The sequence below is a fragment of the Lithobates pipiens genome, unplaced genomic scaffold, assembly GCF_037356315.1.
Source record: "Lithobates pipiens isolate NorthernLeopardFrog02 unplaced genomic scaffold, aLitPip1_a1.2 Scaffold_22, whole genome shotgun sequence".
Taxonomy (NCBI): Eukaryota; Metazoa; Chordata; class Amphibia; order Anura; family Ranidae; genus Lithobates; species Lithobates pipiens.
The window spans coordinates 347,302,989-347,320,341 of NW_027507784.1; the positions used below are offsets into that span (position 1 = coordinate 347,302,989).

The 17,353-nt window shown below is 44.3% G+C and overlaps 1 protein-coding gene across 1 annotated transcript in view; it reads left to right on the forward strand.

Moving 5' to 3' along the window:
- LOC143925130 (protein mono-ADP-ribosyltransferase PARP14-like) overlaps positions 1-17,353 on the forward strand; it is a 79,093-nt gene that overhangs the window by 12,174 nt on the left and 49,566 nt on the right. The window contains exons 3-6 of the mRNA XM_077449747.1: positions 550-583; positions 2,215-2,424; positions 3,691-3,927; positions 12,213-14,452. Coding sequence (XP_077305873.1) covers positions 550-583; positions 2,215-2,424; positions 3,691-3,927; positions 12,213-14,452 — 2,721 coding nt within the window. The remainder of the gene's footprint in view (positions 1-549; positions 584-2,214; positions 2,425-3,690; positions 3,928-12,212; positions 14,453-17,353) is intronic.

Sequence of the window (17,353 nt, forward strand, 5' to 3'; positions counted from 1 at the left end):
ATAGATATGTAAATAAAGGCGGCATTCATATGGATATCATGCTCCCTGCAGTGAGCAGTATTACTGTACAGTAATCTCTAGCAACCAACTAACAAGCAGAAATCATGTGCTGTAACCTCTAGCAACTAATCAGTGAGCCGTAATGTGTGCTGTAACCTCTAGCAACCAGTCAGTAAGGGGTAATGATACACTGTAACCTTTGCCAACCAATTGCAATCGCTGCCTGATCTGATACAGTAAACTGATTTTAAGTCTAGCTGCTATTTATTGTATGTCTCAGAGCAGGTGGAGAGCAAAATTGTATTGGGGGGGGCCCCCAAGAAAAGGTTTGCCCAGGGTCCAATCATTATTAAAGATGGCCCTGAATCTGCCATGGTACTTCATACTGAACATGAGGTCTTCAGTGGGTGGGCATTAGACCCCAACCCCCAGGAATGCAATCTTTAATTCTAATAAATTATATTGGGCCCCCGAGAAGGCTTCAGGTTTTGGGAAAAAAAAACGAGACATCTACAGAAATGTGATTTTTATTTATTTTATTTTTTTCAGGATTGTAAAACCAAGAAGAGCCAGAAACTCCCAGGTAACTGAACAATGTTGATTGAACTGCAACATATAAGCCTCCTGAGGAAAGTATTTATATCGGGGGTTTCCAGCCTTTCTATACCGGGGTTCCTCCACAGGTTGCTAGGGGTCCATTGAGTTATGAATAGTGATGAATTGATTTCCCACCTGAATAGTTCCGACACTAACACCACTCATGCTTTCCACTGACCACCAGTACAAGGAGGCCCTTCCCTCAGTGACCACCAACATGGGGGGGGGGGGGGGGGCTAATGTACCACAAGCTGTAGCTATAATTAATGTTAGCCGGGAGTTCTCAGAGACCTCAATATTATTTCAAGGGTTCTGGCTTGGCCTCCATACCGATATAACAGATTTACTAGTCACCAGCATAGAGATGGTATTAGAATCCATGCAAGGATATTGCTCATCCCTACTTAGCAATGGTCACAGTGCCATTCAATGTTGGGAGCATGAAATTGTCCAAAATGTCTTGGTATGCTGACACCTTAAGACTTCCCTTTACTGGAACTAAGGGGCCAAGCCCAACCCCTGAAAAACAACCCCCCACACCATAATCCCCCCTCCACCAAGTTATTTGGACCACTGCACAAAGCAAGGTCCATAAAGACATGGATAAACGAGTTTGGGGTGGAGCCCAACCCGACACTAACACCACTCATGCTTTCCACTGACCACCAGTACAAGGAGGCCCTTCCCTCAGTGACCACCAACATGGGAGGGAGGGGGGCTAATTTACCACAAGCTGTAGCTATAAATAATGTTAGCTGGGAGTTCTCCGAGACCTCGATATTATTTCAAGGGTTCTGGCTTGGCCTCCATACTGATATAACAGATTTACCAGTCACCAGCATAGAGATGGTATTAGAATCCATACAAGGATATTGCTCATCCCTACTTAGCCATGGCCACAGTGCCATTCAAAGTTGGGAGTATGAAATTGTCCAAAATGTCTTGGTATGCTGACACCTTAAGACTTCCCTTTACTGGAACTAAGGGGCCAAGCCCAACCCGAAACTAACACCACTCATGCTTTCCACTGACCACCAGTACAAGGAAGCCCTTCTCTCAGTGACCACCAATGTGGGGGGGAGGGGGGCTAATGTACCACAAGCTGTAGCTATAATCAATGTTAGCCGGGAGTTCTCCGAGACCTCATTATTATTTCAAGGGTTCTGGCTTGGCCTCCATACTGATATAACAGATTTACCAGTCACCAACATAGAGATTGTATTAGAATCCATACAAGGGTATTGCCCATCCCTACTTAGCAATGGTCACAGTGCCATTCAATATCTGCAAATTTCAATAGACGGTAAAAGGGCAAATGGGCAATATTTCTGAGCTGTCCACATATGGCCAGGGTGGGGGCGAGGGGGAAAATATGACAGGCAGAACTTGTACTTACAGAAAGGTGAAGCCAACTGTGAACAGTTCTCATGGGAAATACAGACAAAGCTTAGTATGTTCTGGAGGAGGAAGGAGGACATTACTCAGGCCCCTTTCTGGGCTTTATATGTACATAACGGGTAAGATAACGATGGATGATTGGAGATATTTGGGATAGAGCAGTAATATGTCCACGTTTAATGCAGTTTTTTTTTTAAATCTTTCCACTTTTACTCACAGGGAAACCAACTCCGGAGAGGTGTCCCCCGGAGGTGTCCCCCAGCCGTTTGTCCTCTCTGGTTCTGATTGAGAACATCCCAGACAGCTGCACTTCGGAGATATTAAACCTCCTGGTGGAGAATATCAGTGACAGATCCGTGGACGTGGACTTCTACATAGAGAGGATTCCGGAGATCCAATCTGCTGTCATCACCTTCACATGTGATATAGGTCAGACACCCGACAAAGACAATGATTTATCAACAACTCCATAACAACCAATCAAATTCCATATTTTATCTTCTCAGTGCCGCTTAGAGAGCAGAAGATGATAAATGATTGGTTGGTGTGGGCTGCAGAAATATTTACCTTTTTTTTTTTCCTCCAATTCACATTAATCGGCCTGGTTTGGTGAGCGGGGAGTTGCAGGGCCAGCATTTGGAGAAGGACCCTCCTGGGAACTGGTCACTAATTCTTTAACACACTAGTCAGTCTTGTCAAGGCGCCCGACCCAATCTGGCCATACCCTGTGCAGCCAAGGTTTGCAGCACTATGGGGGTAAAATAAATAGAATAATTGTGTGCATGAAACTGCCCTCCACAGATTGGAAATCACTATTGGCGTATTACTACAACTGACATCCAATCGGTGCCGAGCCAGGCAGGCGACACGCATGTATATAGATGGGAGGGTGGTGCCTTTTATCCATTTTATGATGCCCATCGGGATCCATTAATGGGACCTCTCCGAAGCGTCAGACAGCAACTTTCAGGGTAAGTTCATGCCGCGACGTTCTCCTTCCCGTGTGTTTCCTACACGTTCCGCTGTTCTCCCGTTTTGCAGCCCATTCATGTGAACAGGCTACAAAATAAGCACTGGAATGTGGGAAAAAAGTAGTGCAAGTGCTACCTAGCACACACTGCACCAAATTGCATGGTAATACCATAACACGCGATTTGGTGCACCATTAACAGTTCATTGGCACCCACATGCTCTCACAAAGGCAGTGTGATCACGTGCAGTGCGCACACGGAACACGCCTTTCCCTTACCGAGTTTTGGGGTTGAACCGGTGTAATGACATATTCGGCGACCCATCGCACCCATCGCAGTTTGCTACAGAAGTTAGCAGGTAAAAGCAGCCCCAGCTTGATTCATCCAAGCCATGCCACCAACATATTTCCATGATTAAGCCTCAGGGGCAGGGTGAAACTTGTTGTGGGCATGGCTTGGATGAATCGGGCTAAAGCTGCTTTTACCTGCTAACTACTCGGGGCGGGACGTGGTGTGCAGCGGCTGGGCTTTTTCTTCTTATTTCTACAGCATGCTTTGGGTCTGGACCAACCTTTCCCCAGACTGCACCCTCACAAGTCAGTGGCATCCAATTCCTCAGACCTTGTTAGCCTGAGTGGGGTCCACTAAGCATTTATTGTGGGTCACAATGGTTACATGACCTTTAAGTAAATTTCAAGCATGTACTGTATCTACTTTTTCACAGATATTGCCGACTTCATTGGAAAATTCTCCGGTAGCCCAAGAGTCAAACAGCAGAAAATAACAGCAAAGAGTCTGGAAGAAACCAGAAGTGTCCGAGTGGAGGGGATCCCCCGCAACACCCCGGAGGACATGGTCACACTTTACCTAGAGAGCGCAAGGAACGGAGGAGGGAGTGTAGAAGATTTGAAGATGTTATCAGATGAAGGAGCCGCCCTGGTCACATTTCAACAGGCAGGAGGTGAGAGGGATAAATGAGGAAGGCACTGGCCTTGGTGGATGTTGCTGTCTGGGGTAGGGATGCACCGACATTTCGGCCGCCGAAACATGTCAGACGAAAATGGCCTTTTCGGAAATTTGTAAAAAGAGAAAAACAGACGATAATGGAGCCGAAAATGGGACGGGGCTCCACCCCCCCACCCCTGTTGCCGCCTATCATGGGGGCTTCCTATAGCGTAGAAGAGAGGAGAGCCACCAACGCCGCCACCTGGTTTATTAGAGCGCCGGGAACATCACAGTTTAATTTTAATAGCTGCGTGTTCCTCGCTGCATGCCATCACATACAGCCCCTCCCCTTTGTCCGGGGAACTTTGATAGACAGATCACCCCTCCCAGGATGTTCCCGGCGCTCTAATTAACCAGGTAGCGGCAGCGGCTCCCCTCTCTCTTCCCTTCACAGGCTGGCTGCACTACTGGGGACACTGGCCGCAATACTGGGGACACTGGTTGGCTGCAATACTGGGGACACTGACTGCAATACTGGGGACACTGACTGCAATACTGGGGACACTGACTGCAATACTGGGGACACTGGCCGCAATACTGGGGACACTGACCGCAATACTGGGGACACTGACCGCAATACTGGGGACACTGGTTGGCTGCAATACTGGGGACACTGACTGCAATACTGGGGACACTGACTGCAATACTGGGGACACTGACTGCAATACTGGGGACACTGGCCGCAATACTGGGGACACTGGCCGCAATACTGGGGACACTGGCCGCAATACTGGGGACACTGACCGCAATACTGGGGACACTGACCGCAATACTGGGGACACTGGCCGCAATACTGGGGACACTGACCGCAATACTGGGGACACTGTCTGGCTGCAATACTGGGGACACTGGCCACAATACTGGGGACACTGACTGCAATACTGGGGACACTGACTGCAATACTGGGGACACTGGCTGCAATACTGGGGACACTGGCTGCAATACTGGGGACACTGGCCGCAACACTGGGGACACTGGCCGCAACACTGGGGACACTGACCGCAATACTGGGGACACTGTCTGGCTGCAATACTGGGGACACTGGCCACAATACTGGGGACACTGGCCGCAATACTGGGGACACTGTCTAGCTGCAATACTGGGGACACTATCTGGCTGCAATACTGGGGACACTGTCTGACTGCAATACTGGGGACACTGTCTGGCTGCAATACTGGGGACACTGTCTGACTGCAATACTGGGGACACTGTCTGGCTGCAATACTGGGGACACTGTCTGACTGCAATACTGGGGACACTGTCTGGCTGCAATACTGGGGACACTGTCTGACTGCAATACTGGGGACACTGTCTGACTGCAATACTGGGGACAGAGGCTGCAATACTGGGGACACTGATGGCAATACTGGGTCACTGGCTGGCTGCAATACTGGGGATACTGGCTTCAATACTGGGGACACTGGCTGGCTGCAATACTGGGGATACTGGTTTCAATACTGGGGACACTGGCTGCAATACTGGGGACACTTGCTGGCTGCATCTGACGGGCACTGGTGAGGCTGCATTGATCTCTTGTATCATGTTGGCAGTCTCTGACCATCTCCTGTATCATGTCTCCAGTCTCTGACCATCTCCTGTATCATGTCCCCAGTCTCTGACCATCTCCTCTACCATGTCCCCAGTATCTGACCATCTCCTGTACCATTTCCACAGTCTCTCACCATCTCCTGTATAAAATATTTCTGTATCGGTCATTTTCGGTATCGGTTTTCAGTTTTCAGCCTAGTGTATTTTTCGGTATCGGTTTTGGCACCAAAAATCCTATTCGGTGCACTCCTAATCTGGGGCAGGAGGGGGCAGACGTCATACTGTATATTGTCACCCTACACAAAAAATCAAGAGAGTCCTACCTATTGCAAAGAAATACAATAGCTCATTAAAAGCTAACAGAAAAATAACCAGCTTTTACATAGTAGGTGAGGTTGAAAAAAGACACAAGTCCATCAAGTGCATCCTATGTGTGTGATTATATGTCAGTATTACATGGTACATCCCTGTATGTTGCGGTTGTTCAGGTGATTATCTAATAGTATTTTGAAACTATCGTTGCCCCCCGCTGAGACCACCGCCTGTGAAAGGGAATTCCACATCCTTGCCGCTCTTACAGTAAAGAACCCTCTACATAGTTTAAGGTTAAACCTCTTTTCTTATAATTTTAGAGAATGGCCATGTGTCTTGTTGAATTTACTTTCGCAGAAATGTTTTCTCCCTATTGTGTCACCAGTACGGCATTTATATATTGTGGGGTCACCAGTCCGGTATTTATATATTGTGGGGTCACCAGTCCGGTATTTATATATTGTGGGGTCACCAGTCCGGTATTTATATATTGTGGGGTCACCAGTCCGGTATTTATATAATGAAATCATATCCTCTCTCAGGCGTCTCTTCTCCAGAGAGAATAAGTTCAGAGCTCACAACCTTTCCTCATAACTAATATCCTCCAGACCCTTTATTAGCTTTGTTGCCCTTCTCTGTAGTCGCTCCATTTCCAGTACATCCTTCCTGAGGACTGGTGCCCAGAACTGGACAGTATACTCCAGGTGCGGCCGGACCAGAGTCTTGTAGAGCGGGAGAATTATCGTTTTATCTCTGGAGTTGATCCCTTTTTAATGCCGATATTCTGTTTGCTTTGTTAGCAGCAGCTTGGCATTGCTGAGCCCATCATCTACTAGGACCCCCAAGTCCTTCTCCATCCTAGACCCCCCCAGAGGTTCCCCTCCCCCCAGTCTATAGATTGCATTCAGATTTTTGCCACCCAAATGCATTATTTTACATTTTTCCACATTGAACCTCATTTGCCATGTAGTTGCCCCTCCCCCCATTCATTTGTTCAGATCTTCTTGCAAGGTTTCCACATCCTGTGGAGAAGTTATTTCCCTGCTTAGCTTAGCATCGTCCGCAAATACAGAGATTGAACTGTTTCCCCCATCCCCCTCCTCCAGGTCGTTTATGAACAAATTAAATAGGATTGGTCCCAGCACAGAACCCTGGGGGACCCCACTACCCACCCCCGACCATTCCGAGTACTCCCCATTTATCACCACCCTCTGAACTCGCCCTTGTAGCCAGTATTCAATCCATGTACTCACCCTATGGTCCATGGCAACGGACCTTATTTTATACAGTAAACGTTTATGGGGAACTGTAAACCACGTCTACGGGCCTTCCTTTAAATGGCAACTCACCTCCTCATAGAAGGTTAATAGATTGGTTTGGCAAGAACGATTATTCATGAATCCATGCTGATTTCTGCCAATGATACCGTTCTCATTTCTAAAATCTTGTATATAGTACATTATAATCCCCTCCATGAACTTACATACTATTGATGTTAGGCTAACTGGTCTGATTGGTTGGACCTTACTTTGTTCAGTAAACGTTTATGGGGAACCGTGTCAAATGCTTTTGCAAAATTCAGATACACCACGTCTATGGGCCTTCATTTATCTAGATAGCAACTCATCACCTCATAGAAGGTTAGTAGATTGGTTTGGCAAAACACGATTGTTCATGAATTCACTCTAATTACTGCTAATGCTACTGTTCTCATTACTAAAATCTTGTATATAGCCCCTTATTATCCCCTCCAAGAGCTTACATATAATTGATGTTAACAACAAAAGCATGGGGAATGCCCAGGAAAAAAACCAAAGCCTACTTACCACCAGCTCATAGACAACCGAATAAACCTGTCTAACAGTATGCGTTAAAAACAGGGGTTTAGTCCGCACGCATTTTCAAACACATGCGCGAGCCACAGAGCCACGTCACGGCATCTGTGGTCCTAAAACTAAAGTATGAGTGTCCCCACAGTGGAGGCATATGCGTTCTGATGGATATATGAGGGCAGGTGGACTGAAGGGGAGCCCGCCCCTTCTTAAAGGTACAGGAGCACACCAAACACCCAGCAAATAGCACAATGGCTGCAAAGGTTTTGGTGTGTTGCTGGACCAATGCAAACACCAATGTGATAACAAAAAAACTTGCCACCACCTTCATCTATAGCTGGCTATCGCAGTAAGCGGCATTGGAGGGCTAAAACAGGTAACAACAAAAACCTGGGGAATGCCCAGGAAAAAACCAAAGCCTACTTATTGATGTTAGGCTAACTGGTCTGTAATTCCCACGGATGTATTTTAAATATTGGTGCTACATTGGCTTTTCTCCAATCAGCTGGTACCATTCCAGTCAGTAGACTGTCAGTAAAAATTAGGAACAATTTCCACCCCTTACCATTCCAAATGCTACCCATTTATCACCACCCTCTCAACTCGCCCCTGTAGTAGCCAGTAGGGATGGGCGAATGGTTCGGCCCGAGCATAAGTTTGGGTCAAACTTTCTTTGTTCAGTTGTTCAGCTGTTCAACCGTTTGTTCGCACCCCCCCCCCCCCCGAACCAACCACAATGCGCTGAACATTGCATTGCAAGCCCTGATTGGCTGAAGCAGTGAAAGTTTCAGCCAATCAGGGCACAGAGCACTGTCAGAGTCATTGTCATCACAGGACACTGTCATCATGACTTTATCCAATCATGGCTCATTCCAGACCCACAGTAGAAAAGTATTCTTTCAATGGCAGCCATTTTCAGTGTGATTTCGGTGTGGAGAGAGATAGAACAGGGCTCTGTTCAGTGCTATGAGTTAGTGTGCTATACTGTGCTATTTTGCTTCAATTGTCAGTGTAGAATATCAGTTTAGTGTCAGTCTAGGGATAGTGTGAGTGTAGTGAGGAGGACAATCATTCAGCTTCACATAGTGTGCAGCTAGAGTAGGGACAGCTCAGATAGTTTCAGTGTAGTGTAGTGAGACTGTGTCAGTGATCTTTACATTAGTGTGTAGCTAGAGTAGGGACAGTTCAGATAGCATCAGTGTAGTGACGGTTGAAAACCATCTATTTGATTGCATTACTGCCATTTTAACGCCATTTAGTTCTGTGTGCATTACTGCCAGTTTAATGCCATTTACTTCTGTGTGTGTTACTGCCAGTTTAACGCCATTTACTTCTGTGTGCGTTACTGCCAGTTTAATGCATATATAGTTTTGTGCATTACTGCCAGTTTAATGCCATATAGTTCTGTGTATGTTACTGCCAGTTTAACGCCATATAGTTTTGCATGCGTTACTGCCAGTTTAACGCCATATCATTTTGTGTGCGTTACTGCCAGTTTAATGCCATATCATTTTGTGTGCGTTACTGCCAGTTTAACACCATATCGTTTTGCAAACATTTCTGCCAGTTTAACGCCATATAGTTCTGTGTGCGTTACTGCTAGTTTAACTCCATATAGTTCTGCGAGTGTTACTGCCAGTTTAACTCCATATAGTTCTGTGTGCGTTACTTCCAGTTTAGAGCCATATAGTTTTGTGTGCGTTACTGCCTGTTTAACGCCATATTGTTTTGTGTGCTTTACTGCCAGTTTAACGCCATATCGTTTTGCGCACGTTGCTGCCAGTTTAACGCCATATAGTTCTGTGTGCGTTACTGCCTGTTTAACGCCATATTGTTTTGTGTGCTTTACTGCCAGTTTAACGCCATATCGTTTTGCGCACGTTACTGCTAGTTTAACTCCATATAGTTCTGCGAGTGTTACTGTCAGTTTAACTCCATATAGTTCTGTGTGCGTTACTTCCAGTTTAAAGCCATATAGTTTTGTGTAGGCTTGTGCAATTCGTTTCGTAACGAATCGAAATTCGGCCGAATTTTGCATCTTAAAAATAAAAAAATAACAAATTACAACGAATACGAAAGAAATATAATGAATGAATTAGAATGAATTCGACATGATTCGAAATTATTTCAACCCCATTCGAAATTATTTCAACATGATTCGACATTATTTCAACCGCATTCGAAAATATTTTGTGACCCGAATTTAGGGCCATGTATCTCGGGGTCACTTGGTGCTAGAAACTCCAAATTTGGATATGTTCTAGTGCTAGTACTATTGTGTTTGCATACCAAATTTGGGGTTTCTAGCTATAAGTGACCCCGAGATATGTGGCCCCAAAATCGGGTCGCAAAATGTTATTAGTTATTAGAGCAGAGAATGACATTTTGTCACCCGAATTTGGGGCCACATATCTTGGGGTCACTTATAGCTAGAAACCCCAAATTTGGTATGCAAACACAATAGTACTAGCACTACAACATATCCAAATTTGGAGTGTCTAGCACCAAGTGACCGCGAGATACATGGCCCTAAATTCGGGTCACAACATATTTTCGAATGTGGTTGAAATAATGTCGAATCATGTTGAAATCATTTCGAATCCGGTAGAAATATTTTCGAATTTGGTTAAAATATTTTCGAATGTGGCCGATTTTTCGAATTCGGTAGAAAACTAAACGAAATCCGAAAACGAATTTAAGGAACTGAACGAATATAACTAAACGAAATTAATGAATTAACGAATTAAAACAAAACTAAACTAAACAAATTTTTTCCTTTTGCACATGTCTAGTTTTGTGTGCGTTACTGCCTGTTTAACGCCATATTGTTTTGTGTGCTTTACTGCCAGTCTAACGCCATATCTTTTTGTGTGTGTTACTGCAACTTTAATGCCAAATGTGGACCATTTGACTTTTATAAAAATGAATCAGTCCTGGATTACCAGCTATGAAGCCCCTGATGCCGATATCACTGATTAAGACTTTTTGGGATGTGATATCTTTGCAGGACTTCGAGGCTTCCTAGCTTTGAAGTTGTTCAATCATTTCATTTGGAAGAATGTTTTTGGTATAGGATTCATGGGCACCACCGACACTCAAAGACCAATTTTTCAGCACCTGTTTGTCAGGTGGAATATCATTGCAATTTTTTTACAGCAAGACCAATTCTTGTTTTCATCAAGATTACCTCTATAGGGTTACGGTGGGAAGGCGCCACCAACACCCAAAGACCAATTTTTACGCATTCTCATTCTTTATGGGGCCAATATGGTCCGTCTTCCCTTTTTTATTGTATATATACTTAAAGAATTTCTTGGGATTTTTTTTTTTCTCTCCTCCGCTATGCGTCTTTCGTGTTCTATATTTTGCTGCAATATTTACCTTCATTACAGAGATTTCCCCTACTGTATTTTTGTACCACTAGATGCACTTACTGTATATTTAGGTGCTGAACACATTCTTTAATAAGAAGCTATAGCTGTACTTTATGTTTCTCTTCACTTTACCTTCCCCCAGAACTTTATTGAAAAGGGGCACCTAAATGTCTAGTGGCCTAACCTCCTAGAGGTGCCATGGTAAACTTTATATAGAAAACAGAAGGGCTCGATTGTATTAGACCTTGTATTACTATTTTAAAATATTACTAAAAGCTTAATTAATACAAAAAGGATGGCCTATATTTATATTTTCCACCTTCATTTTAGCTTGGTTTGCTACCAAAAATGATACTACAGAGAAGAGGTCTCCAAACGGTCTAAACAAAGGACAAATTTGCGGTCCTTCAGACTATGGAAGGGGGGATAGGGGGGCAGACTGTAGCCATTGGGAGTAGAAAATGTCCCGGCATCAGTGGGAGTAAACAATGCCCCATCTTTGGTGTCAGTAAGAGGAATTGTGCCCCATCGTTGAAATCATTGGGAAGAATCATGCCCCATTGTTGGCGTCATTGGGAGAAACTGTGCCCCGCCATTGGTGATCATTGCATCCTTGGTGTCATTGGGAGGAATAGTGCCTCACTGTTGGTGTCATTGGGAGGAATTGTGCCCCTTTGTTGGTACCAGTGGGGGGAATTGTGCCCCATTGTTGGTGTCAATGGACAAAATATTTCCCCAAGGGCTGGATAAAAGCAAACAGAGGGCCGCAGTTTGGGGACCACTGCTATAGAGCAGTCTTTCTCAACCTTTTTTGCTCCAGAGAAAACCTTGAATTATTTTTGAGGTCTCGAAGAACCACTGCTAAAACCAATTCATTCAAAATAAAGCCCATTACATTGGCGGCCACCCTTTCACACAGCGAAAAAGTTCATTGGTGTCATCAAGTTGGCTCTGTCAGGTGGCGTTGGACCCGAAACTAGGCAGGCATCATCAAATGCGAGTTTAATCATCCAAAAGTTCAAGGAACCCTAGTTGAGAATGACTGCTATAAAATAATAATCATATTATATGTGTTGCCAAGAGGGCTGACGCTATTTCTGATGTATGTATGTCCTGTTTTATTACTACATCTCTTACCTTCTAACTAACAAGCACTTTATTTCTCTTTATTGCAGTTCTAAAGACGGTGATGACAAAGCAGCATATGCTCAATAATAAGAAAATATCGGTGTACCCATATTACCCATCCATTGGACATTGCTTGTATGGAAAGGATGGGCCTCATATAGAAATGCCCGATTCGGTAGAAATCCCCATCTGTCCACATATACTGGCTTTTATTTTGAAGGATGGACAGATAAAACTAAATGTTGAAAAAGAAATGGCAAATGTTTCCTGTGATATCACATGGCCAAATGTGGACCACCCCACTCCTGCCATGAAGCTGTCTTTGTCTAGGAACCTTTCCAGTCACCTCCGAACCTTGGCAAAGATCGTTCCAACATGGAGTGATAACATCCACAGAAAGTTTAATGCTTTTATTTCAAAGTATAAAGCCACAGAGTGCGACCTGAAGCCACCAGTGTGGGAAGCCATCAAAGAAAAGAGCTCATCATATGATGGAGTCCTCATAAAACCAGACTTAGTTGCAGAGAAGGCTTTCATTGTGGGTATTTCAGAAGATGTTCAAAAGATTGAGCCAATATTCAGAAAACAAGTAGAAGAAACCACCAGACAGCTGAGCAGAGTGGAAGATGAGGTGCTTCTTGAACCCGAAGCTTATAAATTAATGTTGGAGCAAGGTCTGGAAGAAAGCATCCTGGAAGATTCGCCACATGTGAAGATTAGTTATGATGGAACTTCTAAAGCAGTTAAACTTTATGGGCCAAGAGATGAAGTTCTCACTACAAAATGTGAAATTCTCAATATTAAGCAAGGCCTGAACTACAAATTCATTCACCTCGATCCACACCTCATCAAGTTTCTGAAGGAAGTGGACAATGAAGAATTGTCGTCTAGTCTTCTTATGAAAAACAACATAAAAGCAACTTTTCAGGTGAAAGATAATGCAGTCATGTTAACTGGTTACTCTGATGAAGATCTGAGAAATGGCGAAGAAGCCATGAAGAAGGAATTGGTCTGTAAGCGGATTTCTGTTGAGGATAAAAGTGTCACTCAGATTCCGGAGTGGAGAAATTTGAAGAGCTTCCTAAAGGAAATGTTTAATGCTGATGGTATAGTAGTTTCCATAGAGGAGTTCCCAATGAAGGATGGAGCTGAGGTGGTGATCACTGGTCTATCCTCACCTGCAGAAGAAACCTACGAGCAGATCCATGACTTTGTGGGGAAGAACACTGTGGTGGGGAAGGACATCAAGCTGAAGTCAGTGGCGGTGTTGCAGTTTATGGAAGAAAAAAGGAAGCAGGAATGGAATGGAATAATACAGAAAGTGGAGGTTGCGAAGAAACAGAACTTCATCTCCTTGTCTGGCCCAAAGTCCTATGTAGAGGAGGCAGAAACCAGCATAGGAAAAATGATTTCCAAAATATTTTCTGACACCCTATACATTGATAAACCTGGGGTCAAAAAAGCCTTTATTGAACATGAAGAAATGTATGTTAGTACAGTACGGAACAAATACAACTGTGTGATGCACTTACAGAAGGAGGTAGATGACAGAATTTCCCATCTAAATGAGTTCCGTTGCCAAGTCAGCCTCCAGAAGGGAGCCACAATGGTTCTATATAAAGGTGACCTCTGCCAACACAATGCTGATGCCATAATAATTTCCTCCGATAAGAATTTAAAGCCCACTGGGGGACCAGCACTGGCTTTGGTGAAAGCAGCAGGGCCCGATCTTCAGAAAGAATGTGATCGCATCCTTCAGAAGGAAGGGGAGCTGGAGCCGGGAGAGTGTGTCATAACAGATGTGAGTAATTTATCGTGTAAGAAGGTGATTCATGCCTTTGGTCCCGGACTGGATAGAAAAGGAGATTCAAAATGTGAGCGTCTTCTACGAAAAGTGATAACTGAGAGCTTGGAGATGGCTGCAGGGTATGGTCAAAGCTCTGTCGCACTTTCTGTTGGTGACTTTGTTACTTCTGGGGCTCCTCTGGACTTGTTTGCCCAAAACATTGTAAAAGCCATAAAAACTTACACAGAAAGCCAAGTAGGAGCCAACACCATCAAAAACATCCATCTTGTGGACAGTGATGAAGGCATTCTAAAGACTATCACTGAATTCGTGAATGAAGAGTTTGAACAAAAACATGTCCAGGTTCCTTCGAAACATGGCACGAAAAGGAAGACCACTCCAAAGAAAGTAGAAAGGACGATTAAAGCCAGTGATCAAATGGTGACCACCAGGGAAGGGTTGAACATCACTATAAAACAAGGAAATATTGAAAATTCAACGGTAAGCTCTAATCAGTTCAGGTTTCTTCATCAAATTAAAAATACAAGGTAAAGAAATATTGACCTCTATCAAATAGATAGGTGGAACTTTGAATAAATCTTAATGGGGATTGCATTATGTCTACTGAGGGCCGCACCTAAAAAAAGCGGAGTTCCACCCAAAAGTGGAAGTTCCGCTTTAAGCACTCCTTATCCCCTTCTATGCCACATTTGGCATGTCATTTTTTTGGGGGGTGGGGGGAAGCAGGTACCTAGTTTTGACACATACCAGCTGCCACTTCCGCCTAAGCAACTCAAGCAGAAGTTCTCCACTCCCCCCTCTCTCCCTGCAATCTTCTGGGACATGTCACTGGTCATAAAAGTTTTCCCAGCCACTGAGGAGGCACAGCGCGACTTGCGCATGCGCAGAGCACACCCAGCTGTGAAGCCACATGCTGTCACAGCCAGCCAGGTGTCCACACTTGTAATGCCGGCAACGGGGAGAGGCGAGGGAGGGAACCGAGGGTTCGGGCGGGCCGCATTGCTGGATTGTGGGACAGATGAGTGTGTGTTCTTTAAAAGTCAGCAACTACACTTTTTGTAGCTACTGACTTTTAATAAACACAAAAACTGCTGGAACTCTGCTTTAAATCTAGTAAAAGTTTATGGCACTTTGACACTGAAAGCTGAATTCCAGGTATGGCAATTTTTACATAGTTACATTGCACTAGCTTGGATGAATGTGCCAAACCTGTGGGACCCTCGTGGAAGCTGAAGGTCACTGTATTAATCATCACTACTAGAGTAATCCCCACTAGCTTCTGTGTGCCATGGTGAGCTGCTGTACTGCTGTGAAGAAAGGAACCATAAAACATTTCCAGAAGTGTTTAACTTCAACATTATGTAAGAAAGTACTGTGAAACTTATACCTGAGCTTGTGTTACATAGTAGGTGAGGTTGAAAAAAGACACAAGTCCAACCTATGTGTGTGATTATATGTCAGTATTACATTGTATATCCCTGTATGTCTGCTGCCATTGCTGAACCCATCATCTACTAGGACCCCCAGGTCCTTTTCCGTCCTAGATCCCCCCAGAGGTTCTCCCCCCAGTCTATAGATTGCATTCATATTTTTGCCACCCAAATGCATTATTTTAAATTTTTATACTTTAACCACTTTCAGACCGGACCATTTTGCTGGTAAATGACCAGAGGTCTTCTTACACTTTGGCACTGCGCTGCTTTAACTGGTAATTGCGCGGTCATGCAATGTTGTACCCAAACAAAATTTGCGTCCTTTTCTTCCCACAAATAGAGCTTTCTTTTGATGGTATTTGATTGCCTCTGCGATTTTTATTTTTTGCGATATAAACGTAAAAAGACCGCAAATTTTGAAAAAAAATGATATTTTCTACTTTTTGTTATTAGAAAAATCCAATAAACTCAATTTTAGTCATACATTTAGGCCAAAATGTATTCAGCCACATGTCTTTGGTAAAAAAAAAGTCAATAATTGTATATTTATTGGTTTGCGCAAAAGTTGTCACATCTACAAACTAAGGTACGTTTTCTGGAATTTACGCAGCTTTTAGTTTACGACTGCCTATCTCATTTCTTGAGGTGCTAAAATGGCAGGGCAGTACAAAACCCCCCCAAATGACCCCATTTTGGAAAGTAGACCCCCTAAGGAAATTGATAAGTGGCATGTTGAGCCCATTGAATATTTTATTTTTTTGCCTCAAGCGATTGAATAATGACAAAAAAAAAAATTATTTTTTTTTTTTTACACAAAGTTGTCACTAAATGATATATTGCTCACACATGCTATGGGCGTATGTGAAATGACACCCCAAAATAAATTCTGCTGCTTCTCCTGAGTACGGAGATACCACATATGTGGGACTTTTTAGGAGCCTAGCCGCGTACGGGGCCCCGAAAACCAAGCACCGCCTTCAGGCTTTCTAAGGGCGTAAATTTTTGAGTTCACTTCTCACTACCTATTACAGTTTTGAAGGCCATAAAATGCCAAGATGGCACAAAACCCCCACAAATGACCCCATTTTAGAAAGTAGACACCCCAAGCTATTTGCTGAGAGGCATGTTGAGTCCATGGAATATTTTATATTTTGCCACAAGTTGCGGGAAAATTACAAACTTTTTTTTTTTTTTTTCACAAAGTTGTCACTAAATGATATATTGCTCACGCATGCCATGGGCATATGTGAAGTGACACCCCAAAATAAATTCTGCTGCTTCTCCTGAGTACGGGGATACCACATATGTGGGACTTTTTGGGAGCCTAGCCGCGTACGGGGCCCCGAAAACCAAGCACCGCCTTCAGGCTTTCTAAGGGCGTTACAGTTTTGAACGCCATAAAATGCCAAGATGGCACAAACCCCCCCCCCCCAAATGACCCCATTTTGGAAAGTAGACACCCCTAAATTTAGGGGTACACTAGTGAGACTAGGTAATAAATGGCGGGTGCTCTGAAACTATAAAAAAATAACTAACCAACCAGCGTCACCTGTAACAGTTATATGGTGATCACTGGTGAAAGGGTTAACTAGGGGGCAATTAGGGGGCTTTATGCGGTAGTATATGGGGGTCCCTGGCGCTATAAAAAGCTGCGGCGAACCTAAATACCTACCTGCCTAACTAGCGTCACCTGTGACACTAATACAGCGATCAGAAAAACGATCGCTTATTAGGCTGGGTTCACACTGGAGCGATGCGGGAACGCCACGAATGCGTGGCGGGTTCCCGCATCGCATGCCTCCCGGCGGCAGTTCACACTGCCCTATGCGAACTGCTGGGAGTGTCAGTGAAATGTTAATGACACCCCCAGATCAGTTCGCATATCGCAGTGCGATCTGCAAACTTGGATCGCATGGTGTGAACACCCATGCGATCCGATTCTGCTGCG